This window comes from Phycodurus eques, chromosome 13, assembly GCF_024500275.1.
Source record: "Phycodurus eques isolate BA_2022a chromosome 13, UOR_Pequ_1.1, whole genome shotgun sequence".
Classification (NCBI taxonomy): Eukaryota; Metazoa; Chordata; class Actinopteri; order Syngnathiformes; family Syngnathidae; genus Phycodurus; species Phycodurus eques.
This window is the reverse complement of record NC_084537.1, coordinates 14,684,757-14,697,036: the sequence shown is the minus strand read 5'-3', so window position 1 is coordinate 14,697,036 and position 12,280 is coordinate 14,684,757. Positions and strand designations below refer to the sequence as shown.

The 12,280-nt window shown below is 40.1% G+C and overlaps 1 protein-coding gene across 1 annotated transcript; it reads left to right on the top strand.

Annotated features, from left to right (window-relative positions):
- Positions 1-180: 180 nt before the first annotated feature.
- LOC133411736 (microtubule organization protein AKNA-like) lies at positions 181-11,292 on the top strand. The gene is made up of 16 exons (XM_061694399.1): positions 181-388; positions 1,575-2,428; positions 2,941-3,015; positions 3,099-3,189; positions 3,529-3,665; positions 3,741-3,800; positions 3,863-3,996; positions 4,064-4,232; positions 5,157-5,305; positions 6,567-6,716; positions 8,676-8,852; positions 8,956-9,020; positions 9,280-9,369; positions 10,655-10,769; positions 10,842-10,989; positions 11,071-11,292. The coding sequence occupies exons 1-16, from the start codon at positions 181-183 to the stop codon at positions 11,290-11,292; spliced, it is 2,844 nt and encodes a 947-aa protein (XP_061550383.1).
- Positions 11,293-12,280: the final 988 nt, after the last annotated feature.

Genomic DNA, 12,280 nt, shown 5'->3' with positions numbered 1-12,280 from the left:
TGGCCTTTAACTGCATGAAAGCATGCAGTGTTACCTTATGGACTATGAGAGTGTGTCAGTTATTTAAACTATATATTACTGCCAAATGAATGAATCAAAATATGTTGATTCGTTTGGTGAACTTGTTCCCTTGTCTTGACAAAAGCGGCTCACTTACTGGACAAGGTCTGCTCGTGGGTCATGGAGGGGGAACCAGAGGATTTTGACGAGGATTTTAAGGAAGAACGCAAGACAACCTTATTGTGGGAAAAGTGCATCCAGCAGAGAATCGTGGTGGATCTGAGTGAGGATGAAAGTCTCCACCTCAGTGATCTGCGGGCTTCTTCTTTAGCTTTGCATCTGTCGCAGGACGAATCTGCCGTATCAGAGGCCGGCATCCATTTCAGTGGTGAGTCACGCACGCCGACTTCAACCGCATCACGGTTAATGACACAAAGCAACAAACGTAGCAAATACAGGTATAAAGGAAAATGTACAAAAATACACAACTTGGATGGATGTTTGGCCTTAAAAAGTAGCCCTTACTCCCACAAAAAATTACATTATTTTACATTATACCATTTTACATTAAGAAGTGCAATGGTTGATGTTTGCATTATGTATGTACAAAAGTACGGGAATCATTTGGTACATTAATATTTCCACACGATGACAGTACACGGAGCTGTTTACTCCTCTATACATCTAGAAGAAGCTTCAGGTCAGATGATGCAGATGTCACAATGTCAAAGATGTTTCAAAGTTGTTTAACACCAAACTCATCCAAACATTCTTTCGAGGGGATTGACAGATGTGTAATAGTTAATGAGTAATAGTTAGTTTGGAGTGTAATAATTAGTCCTACATGTGATGCACTTTGTAGAACTACCACTGTACTCCCAAAAAAAGAAGCAAGTACGTGGTAAGTAAAGGTTGTCCCAAACGTCACCGTAAACTTCCTTTTTTATTTAGTTTCTGGTATCATCCCAACAGATGTGAGGCCATCATGATTTGACAGTTTAGGCTTTGCAGTTTTAGCAAGCATCTTTCTGTATCTATCTGTTTGAAAAAGATCTTGTTTTGAGAAACTTGCCATGAATAGCGTGAACTGTAAAGAGCAGTGTGACAGCCGTGAAGCTTTTCAAACGCTTTTAGCGCTGAACTACAGTTGGGGACAGAAAACCTTCTTGCCAGGCAGGCAATTTTGCAATGCTGCGACAATGCCAGTTGGTGAGCCATGGGCTTACAAAACCTGTAAAGTCTAAGCTTTAATATGCTGAATCTGATGGCCTCACATATGTCCGAATGACGCCTGAAACAAAGTTTTAAAAAAAGGTAACGTATAGCGACTTCTTGGGACACCCTGTATATCAGCTTTGCGTTCAACCAAACAGGACCATATTTCACACTAACTAAGTCTGTGAGTAAATTGAGAAAATATCACCATATTCCAGTACACTATATAAAACTTGTGTGCCTTTTTTTCTGGTGGTGTGCTGTGCTGTGATTTTTGTCATGCAAACTATGGCTCAGTAAATGTTGAGAAACTGCTTTAAGATATAATAGAAACTGTACATTAATTTGGTTATCTGCAGATGACATCGCCTCAGACGCCATAATTGTAAGGAGTGAGATGGAGCTCCCAATGAAGAGCAGCATTTTGCAGAATGAGGAACTTCTAAACCAGCCATATGAGGACCCTGGGCAAAATACTAGTGATGAGGATCAGGAGGACCTCCCTTACGATGGCAATCTTGGCAGTCCTTACTTCTCCTGCATAAATAGTGCTCGAAGAAACGTGACCTCCGATCAAAGACAAATGTCAACAAAAAATCAGTCTCCTGATGGATCTCATGTGGAGAAAGTAGAAGAAGAACATAAACAGAATGAAGAGGTAGCCCCACCAAGCACTCATCCTCCAGTTGACATTAACAAGTTGATGCTGCGACATTTCTCCCGGGAAGAGTTGTTGCAGACTGGAAGGCTGATTGAAGCCGAGACCCTTCCAGAGGTCTCCCTGCTGGAGAGTGCCGACAGTGACGGCAACGAACAAAGAGAAGGTTTGGAGGAGGACAACACAGCGTCCAGTCGAGATGAGAGTGACGTGACACCATCTAAATGTGAAGAGTGTGAAGTTCCCATCAGGAAAATGTCACATTTGCGCAGCAGGTCCTTCGGTGAGCTAAAGTACGGCCAGGGTCAAGTCCATTATCCTCTCCCTGACTTCTCCAAGGTTGCCCCTAAGGTCAAAATTCCAAAGATTCCCAGTAGTCCAGTCAGATTCATTCCTCAAGTCCCCAGTCCCATGATCCGAGCCCAGTCCTCCCCAGGAATCTTAGACGTGATCAGCAGGGTCCTGGAGGATTCAGACCTTCTGCCTTCAGAGAAGCCTCAAGTTCTCAAAGACACGAATGAGCAGACCAGTCCTTCCTTGGTGCATCACTTACAGGTTCACCTCTTCTTCTACTACTTCATCTTATTTGTAGTCTAAGATTCAGAGTCTGCCCACACCTCCATACTACTTATAGTAAGTATTATTTTAAAAAAAATTATAGTACAAGAGCAGACTTGGGTTGACTAAGTGGGATACATATATATATATAAAATAGATAGATGATGTTGATGATTATTATTATTACAGATACTATTTCTTCGCTCTCTGCTCACCATGCATACCACAATCAGCACTTTCCGTTCCAATAGTTTAATTAACCACTTCTTTCCGCACTATTTTTGGTCGATCTTCCATTCAACCTTCTGTCCCAAACAATTGGAGCACAGTGCCTGGTAGCGTCTACAAAAAAAAATAAAAAATACTCCAGGCTCTGTTGAATGTTCTTGGGGGCCCCCAAGTGGTCACAAGGTCCTAAGCAGGTGCTTTGTTTGCTTATGCCTTGGCTGATGTTCTGGTACGATTGTTTTTTTTTTTTAACATTTTTTTTTTTGTCTTGATCTTTTTAGGCTGAATATGATAAGCTACTGACCAAATATGCCAGGGCTGAGAATCTCATAGATAAAATTAGGTTAGGAACCAATGTAAGTAAATCTTAAATCTGATCTAATCATAATAAAGTAAAAGGAAAAAAAATCTACTTTTTTCACTTAATCTCTTTTTGCAGGTTTCCTCAGACATTTGCGTCAAAGATGACCTAGGAAACTCCAGTGAGGGTAGCCATGTTGGACCTGTAGCTCCGCACATTCCAACATCGGGTAAATGACATACGATATTACGACAGGACAGCGCTTTGCTTCACCGACTGCGAACAGAGCATGCTGGAGGATATACCTCTTGTTTCCATGGAGACAAATGGGGTCGAATGACACGATTCTGGTTACACAAACATCTTTCTTTCTTTGGGCTCCTTAAGTTACATGAGAGTCACTGACTATGAACACATTATATAAATTAAAGATGACGATTGTATAGCAGATAATTAGATTTTGAGCTATTTTCCCTGAAAATATGGTCTAAAAACATGTTTGTCATTCCATCAATTCCTGTTTCTCATAACTTTACGCCTTATGATCTGAGGAAATTATGTGTTTCAGGGAACATTGTTGAAAAAGTAAAAACAACTAACCAGGATGAGATGGAGCCTAACAATAAGTCTCATCAAGAATGTACCAATGAGGCTGAAAAAATGACTGCTGAGCTGAGAGCTGTCATTAGCCAGTTCATGCAGATGGTTAGTTTAAAAAAAACATTAATTCATATGGTACTAATATAACAAAAACACCTTGCCAAAGCATGATCTGTGCAGGTGGATGACTTCAAGCAGAGTGTAAACAACATGTCGGTTAGCACAGAAGAACAACAAATGGTAAATGGTGATCAGAATATGAGCACTTGTTGTGTGTGCTTGTAACTGAGATGTGCTGCTAGATGCTGAGGAGCTTGATGGAAGCTCAGGACCAGTTGGAAAGAAAATACATGAGCAAGAAGGAAGAGCACCGAACTCTGGAGATGCAGAATTATTTGGGCCTGTGCAACAACATCGGACCTTTTGACCCAAACAGGTTAGGAAGGCTTTTGCCCTCTGTGCTCCATTTGTGCAGAAGTGATGGTCTGTTTGAATGTGTGCAGGCTGCTGGAAGGAGATCTATTCAGAGTGGGTATGCACCTGGAGGATATTAAGGAGATGATCGACAAAAACACGCGTGAGAAGATTGTCCCGCCTCTCTTATCGTCTACTCCCAAAGAAAAAACTAACAACCTGTCAGTGAAGGCCTCACCTCCACCATCACTACATGAGGTAACAGACACCCTGTTTAGATTGACCTGAGTAGGAGTTTGCAATAAATAAAGAAATAATTAAATAAAAGTCAAATACTACTTATACTGTACAAATCCAAGGCATGTCCGAATGCTGTGTTGCTGCAGTGGAATGCAGCAGTACTTGCCCTTTTATTCGTATATATTATATATATTGGCAAATATTGATTAATCTAAGCTATTATCATATATATGTTATATTGTAACATTTGTAATAAATTATTTTAAAAACATTGTATTATTGAAATAAATCAATGCATTATTGAATATTTTAGAAAACATTTTGCACAAATGATGCCTTTCACTTACTACTACTAATATTTTTAATAATAATAACAATAATACTTTAGATTTGTATAGTGATTTGCAAGGAACCCAAGGAAACTTTTTTTTTTGCAAGCACATTAGTATTCTGTATTGACATTGTGACAGTAAATAAAAAATGACTTGGCCAATAATGCTATTAGGTTCACGGAATAAATAAATAAATGCCTTACCCCAATTAGTCACTTGCCATTCTCTGCAGTTGATTTACGCTTTTGGCCGCTACATGAGGAAATACAGTTTCAACATACAGTAGTAATATGCTATTTTCCTCTATATCTGCTATGTCCTATAGCTTAATCTGCCATATAATGAGAGCATGATTAATTTATTAATGCTTAATTTAAAGTACAATATTCAATTTTTGAGAAACGTTTTAATTGCTCCACAACACCATTTTTTTCTTCAGCTCAGCATACTTAGAAAATGTTTTGTTTTTTTAAATCTAGGCAGTTTATGTTGACAAACATAACGTTGTTTGTTTGCTGTGTCCTCGCCCTGCGTCGTTTGTATTTGAATGCACATTTGAGAGGCTGTGTTGGAAAAAGTGCACAAACTTTGACTGTGTCTCATGTTTCAGGGGTCAAGTGTATGTCTGACCACTGAATGTTTTAGAACGGAAACAAAGACTGAGGTACAAAAGGAGGACGAAGATGAGACCAGTAGAAATGATGGATTGGAGGAAAGGAGTGAGGTCATCATCAATGACTCAATGCAAGTCAGTAACAAGTGAGGATCTAATATTCTCTTATGGATGACTGCTTGATTTAAAACACACACACACACACGCATATATATATATATATTTTTTTTTTTATTATTATTTTTTTAATAATCATAATCACAAAGGGTGGACAATATAGTTTCAACTGTCAGCTCTTTCATTATTCTGCTAAATTAATCCTTATTAGGGATGGGCATTTGAACACATTTCTTTGATCCATTTTTTTGGTAAAATTAAGGAGCAATGAATTTCTATCCATCCGTCCATTTTCGTATCCTCTTATCCCAATTTGGGTTACGTCACAGGTGAGCTGCAGCCTATCCCAGAACCAGCACATTCTCACTCTATGAACCTAACGTGTGTGTGTTTTTGTAATGTTGGAGGTGGGCTGAGATTCAATCCCATAAACGCAGAACTGTGAGGCAGATGCATTAAGGAAACTAACTGTTACAACGTAAATGAGACTTAACAAATAACAGCTGATGCCATGTTTTTTCTTTAGCCAACAAACTGGTTGGGATTGACTCAACAGCGCCTCTGCTGACTGCAACAAGTAGTCCACTCCATTTTTTATAAGATGCTTAAACAACAGTTACACTCAATGGTTAGAATTCCTTATTACTTGCCTAATTCAGTGTATTCCAACTTTTATTGAACAAAGGCACATATTTAAAAAACAATCCCATGGCACACCACCAAAAGAGAAATGTCACAAAAATTATAAATACTGAAATGATGATGATATCGTCTCAGTTTGTTCCCAAATTGACTAACTCAGCTTGAAATCTGGAACTGTTTAAGTCATCACAAAGGTGATACAAGCCATGACTATGAAATTTATTTTCTGCCATCTAATGAAAGAGCATTTCGTTGTTATGACTATCACTTTACATCTCTGGCATCGATAGATGACCAAAGATATATTTGTAATCTATTAAAAAAAAAAGAAAAAAAAAACATTTTCAGACAAGTTCAATTAAATTGGATAATTTACAGTGGAACTCTAGTGTGCCAAGGCAGCCTGATTGGAAATCACTGATCTTATTATGCCCATCCCTAGGCAAAAACAGCATAATAAACTGGGATACAGTACATACAGAACACACACGACTGTATGTTATTATCCACATTCACCATTCATCTTCTGAGTAGTGCGTGTGTTCATATAATAGCCATGTTCTTAAGCTTCCTGCAGGCAGATCGTGTTTCAGGTTGGTGTTCGGTTCCATTGCGGTCAGCTAAAGAGTGTTTTGGAATTGTGTGCAGGTTTTCTGTTTGCTCGGGGGTCTCTGCGGAGGGACTTCTAGATGCTAAGGATGAGGAGAACTGTGACAAAAAGAGAGAATCTGCCTTGTTGGAAGGGAGTGCTAGCAATGACACTTGGGATGGAATCAGTGGGAAAGGGACGCAGAGAAGGTTAGTGCTGTTATTACGGATGCATTCAATAAGTTTGCCTCATTAATGCTGTCAAATATTTCTGCTGCAGTGGCACTCAATATAGCGTTCTAAACCGAGAATGTGACCTCGGTGATGGTGTCAGCCTGGCTGTGGAGGTCTCCTCTTCCTCTGATGCACGCTCATCACTTTCGCAGGTCAAACTATAATGCTCCTTAGTTTTTTTTTTTTTTTTTTTTTTTTAATGTTTAACTTGACATGGGTACGTTATTGGTTTTGTCTGGGGGCGCAGGGGATTGTTTGCAGAGAGACAGACAGTGGATTTGGGAGCTCCTACTTGAATCAGTCCTGTGGAATATTGCAGCCTAATCCTCCAACAGAAAGGTACAAGACACTAGCAGAAGAACTGAACTATATTTAAAACCTACATTATAATATTTGTTCCATGAAATTGCATTCATTTGTTCCCTTCATTTTGTAGCATTTCTGTTGGCTGCTTTGATTCCAGAATGTGTATGTTGGATTTTTTTTTTTTGTCCAATCAGATTTCAGCCTAGATGTGTTGCCATGTCAATTTGATAAGCCACTAGTACTGAGAGTCACTAGTACTGGCCCTTGTAGCTTGAACTATATTAGCAAATAGACGGTTTCATTAACAAATACAATTTCAAATTGATCTCAGATGCTCCAGCTTGCTGCACTAAAGCAGCATCAGCATTTTTTGGTACTTTGACTGGTTCCTCGTGAGGTGGATTTTTCCATCTCTGGTTCCGAGTCGGTGGTCACCCGGGCAGGAATGAATGAAGGCTTCGAGACACTTGGCGTTTGGGCTAATTCGATTTATTGAACAAGCCTTAGTGTCATAACAGCTGTTTACAAAGCCAGGAGAATGAAAAAGCCCCGGAAAACCCTTGTATCTCAGTTTATCCCGGTTTAATTCTTTAGGCCTGGAATTAGCCCCTCTCTGGGTGCACCCGGAAGACGGTTGTTCCTCATGACCATATTTGGAATCACACCCGCCTGCAGGCGCCTAACAGTCTAGCTACGCTCACACCCGGTACCCTTATCTTATAAGATGCAAAACAGTCCTCTTTGCGGACCGGGATGGCTGTTGTGAACGCAAGACCTGTTACTATCTGGGCGGAGAAGGGAAACCCTAATAAATGTACAAATGCTTGAAGAAAGTCCTTTGATGTAGAACTACAAAGAAAAGATGGTTGGCTTGAATACAGATCTCCAAACATTTGGCCCTCTCAAAGGAACTGTGACTTCGGCACCATTGAAATATACGACACTCAAGAGCATAGCAAAACATGTCTGTGGCAATCTGCACACAGTAATACATTTAATAATTAGCATCTCTGGTGAATATGATGTATTTTATTTAAATCGTTTAGCCGGCGCTAAAGTAAAGTAAAGCTAAGTGAGAGTGATGACTAAATGGGACAGAACCGTTCATTGCATTGATCATTATGGTGAATGTGAGGTTACTCGCCAACGGCTGTTAGCTAGCGTATATATCACATTGCCACGGTTCCACTAAATGATTTTAGTGCATAACCTTTTAAATGCCTTTCCCCAGAGTGCAGAGTGATGGATTTAGTTCTTCGGACAGTGAAGGCTCTTCACTCAATCTCCAGACAACCATCCATCCAACGGACGTCCAAACGCAGCCTGGAGGCTCAGCAGCTACAGTGGAACTGTGGGTGCAAAATACTACTCAAGAGTCTTCTCTCAAGCTGCAGGGTGAGTTAATCCTTCGTCATAATTGCGATCACGTCTACATCAATGATCCGAACAGGCCCTGATGTAAAGAATCACTACGCCTCTGAACCTATCCTGAGTGCTGCAATGGATGTAGAACAGAGAGAATGCCACCTGTGCTCTTGTAATAGGTCAATATCTTACAAATGTCTATTATTTTTTTATTTTTTTAAACTAGCTCACTGAGTGATCTGTGGTGTGTTTGTGTTTGTCCAGTGAGGCTATCCTGGCCTTGCAGGTAGAGGTGTCCAGGCTGAAGAAGGACCTGGAAGAAGGTCTGGTCCAGTTGCCTCACCTGGCAAGGAAGATGGATAACCTGGCCTCCAAATACAGTCAAGATCGTCAGGAGCGTAGGCCCAAGACCAAAGCCAGGACCCACCCTAAGCCAATCAGGTAGGGGGAATTGATCCATGAGGCTGAATAAAATACAGCAAACTAATATCATCTTTATAAACTCCAGCATGTGGAAGTCAACAGGCAGCAGACAGATACTGAGCAATTTTGCCTCTCGTCAGTTGAGACTAGAAGACTGGATTTCAACAGATATGGACCCCAGCAAGAGTAAAGGTTCTCCACTACTTAAGTATCTTAAAGTACCCCCTAATAAAAAGTAATCCCTCGCTATTCTGGGATTGAGATGGAGCTTCAGAGCGTACAAACGTAGCAAATAGGGGATTTTTTTAGCAAATAGCTGGGAATCGCTTCCACAGAAAAAAAAAACACAGAGGTAATTTTGTGAATAGTGAACTCCGAATATGTGAGGGATTACTACCCCTATCTGTCTATCCTTGTGTATGTACTCATATTGATGTGGCTCCAGGTACAGACAGTGGAGGCGCAGAGACGATGTTGCAGTTTGTGGGAGGCAAGAGAGTCATCAGGAAACAGGAGACACAGCAAGGCAACCAAGGTCAGCTATGTATACACGCTATGTACTTTACATAAGGTGAAAGAGGGTAATATGATTATTATACTACTCCTTTATTCAAGTTTTAGTTGCTGGTTTGATGAGCTCAACTTTGGAGGGAGAAAAAAACTCAGACACCACAGAATTAGTGAATGAATGAAAATGATTACCTCAACCAATGAGGTTCATCAGTGAAGGTTTGTCTGTGTGCATTTTACCAATTATAATAGGAATACCATCCTGCGTTTCATTTTTTTGTTTGTTTGGTTTTTACAAGGGGTTGATATTCGGAAGGGGCATCATAATCAAATTATTGGTAGATGATAGTTAGGAATTGTGCTGTTGATTCAAGTAGTTTATAGCCTGAAGACCATGAATCCACATTTCGATGATGACGTAAAAATGTAAACCTTTTACATTAATGTTGTCTCCAAATGCTGGATTTGTGAATCTTTTACAATGAGCAACATTTTAAAAAAAACCTCACTGTGAAATTCTATTCAATTAGAACAAAATGCTCTGTAAACATGTTAGGCGTTGCTGTGACTGCAAAGGTCACAGCACTCATAGACACAAAGGTGTCTTTTTTTTTAATCACTAATTTCAATCATGTAATTTGGGATAAGGGTGTGATACCATCAGTAGAGTTAAATAAAGGATTCTGAGGGCATAAAATTAATGCATGAAGTACAGTGGTGTGGTTTTCGAGATACGAGCTGTTGTATGGCCAATTTTTTGCTTTGACTTTTGAGCAAAAGTATTGAGATTTGAGCACTGTATGGGAAGTGAACTCAGCTCAGGTCACTTCACAACAAGCAGCAGCTTGGCAGATAGTGAAAAAAGCCACTTCCAGTTGAAGTATACTGTCAAACTAAAAATAAAACACAGTGTATCTAATACAACCACATCACTTTGCCTTAAAGTCCGCTAGCTTAATGCTAACACGCAATGCAAAACGCCCTTGACAGGTTAACGAATAGCATCGATAGTTGTAGTGTGATAGCCAAGCAACGGATATTTGATCACAAAAAGTTTACTCGGTGACTTCCAGTGATTGTGAAACTCTTCTTTGTTTGTCTTCATCACTGTATTATACTGCCCCCATGTGGCCAAGTCACAAATACCAGGAGGAGTTATTAATCATAATGCACAAACTGTTTCATTCTTCACATTCTATTTAATTATAGTATAATTTCATGTTCTATAAAGTAAATATTATAGAGTGCTATTCTCCTCATTAAAAAAAACAAAAAACATACTGCAAACATTTTTCTTGGGTTTTCACCAGAGGCCATCATGGAGAGACTTTACTCCAACAACATGCGGTCTCTTCCCTCACCTCAGTCCACCAAAAAGTCCCTGCTCCAGGCCAGCTATGGCTCCTCCTGCAGTCTACCTGCAAGGTATACACACTTGAATCGCAACATCACCACTTTCCGAGGAGGTTCTACATTCAACTTTCTTGTCACATTCAGCTACAAAGTGAAGGAACCTCCACCGCACGTGACCAATCACCGGAAGCGTTCCACCCAGTCAGACACAGCGTTGCTGCCCAGCAATGTGTACTTTCAGCACACTCTGTCCCCTGTATTTCAAAGGTCTAGCAGCAGGACAGGAAGCAAGGTAGCCTTTCTTCCAATTACCGACCATATTCTTCCATTGCAAATCCTTGACATTTACAGTATTTCCCCTTTTGTTTTCAAGAAGCAGGAGGTGAACTGGTCTTTGGACCAGGCCATTGAGGCCGCCCGCAGCATGAAGAGGATAACGGACCGCATGGCCAAGAGACTGATGGCAGACCTGGCCAAAACTCCACTTCTCCCGCAGGGGAATTTACCACATTCTGCCACGAGGGCCCAAGAAACATCGAATGTCTTCATGCAAAGGGAACATAGGAGGATCACAAGAGACAGTTTCTTTAACTAGTATGTAAAGGTGTGCTTGGATGAGTTTGGTGTTGAACACTGACTTGTTAACAAGACTCTTCTCTGTGGTGTGTCAAATTTAAAATAGATATTTTTGGCCTTCTACTGCATCTTTGACTGTAATTAAAACAAAAACATTTCAATTTAAGAAAGATGAGCTTCCTCCAGTCTCACTTGCATAGGGCACCTAAGCACCCCTCGAGGGGAGGAGTTGAAGTGCCCCTCTTTGGTATTTGCAGAAACAATAACACACCTGTCGGCTCATCAGGAAAGAGAGAGAAACAGAGAGAGAGAGAGAGAAACACAGAGAGAGCGAGAGAGAGAGAGTAAAGGGAAAATGTCAAGTTGTTTCAAACAAAAAAAAATTCATTCATCTTGCCTCCAGGCTGTAACGAAAGTGTGCAGTTATGGGAAAAACACATCTGACGATGCTGAAAATCTTAATGACTATCACACAGGTAAGCCAAAAAACAGATTGCTTTACTTTCTACTCCTTAATTTGTCAAAACAGGCATGTTACCTTTTTTCAACCTCCACGGATGATTACACGATAAAAAATAAAAAAATGTAAATAGAGAGAAGTAAAGTCAACCGCAGTTGCGATCTTGATTGAAATTTGGCGTCTTATAAGGCAGGGAAAAAAAGGTCAGGTCAGTCATAACATGAGGGAATGTGAACCAGGCAGCAACGATGACGACGGGAACCGATTCAGAGAAGCAAGACATTCCCTATCCGTTCCTTGAGAGAACTGTTTAATTTTGTTAGTTACTAGAATCATTCGTCTTCTAAATTTGACACACCACAGAGGAGAGTGTCATTAACTGCCCTGACAAATTTAAATGATTACAACATCAGCAAGTATATAAAATGAGGCTTAAAAATCATACAAAAATAAAGTTATTGTCTTCCCTCTCAAATGTTGTTAGCGTGTCCGCTTAATGCGTGAAACCACGCCCGCTAAAAAACGGGTACTACTTCAACTATTTCTT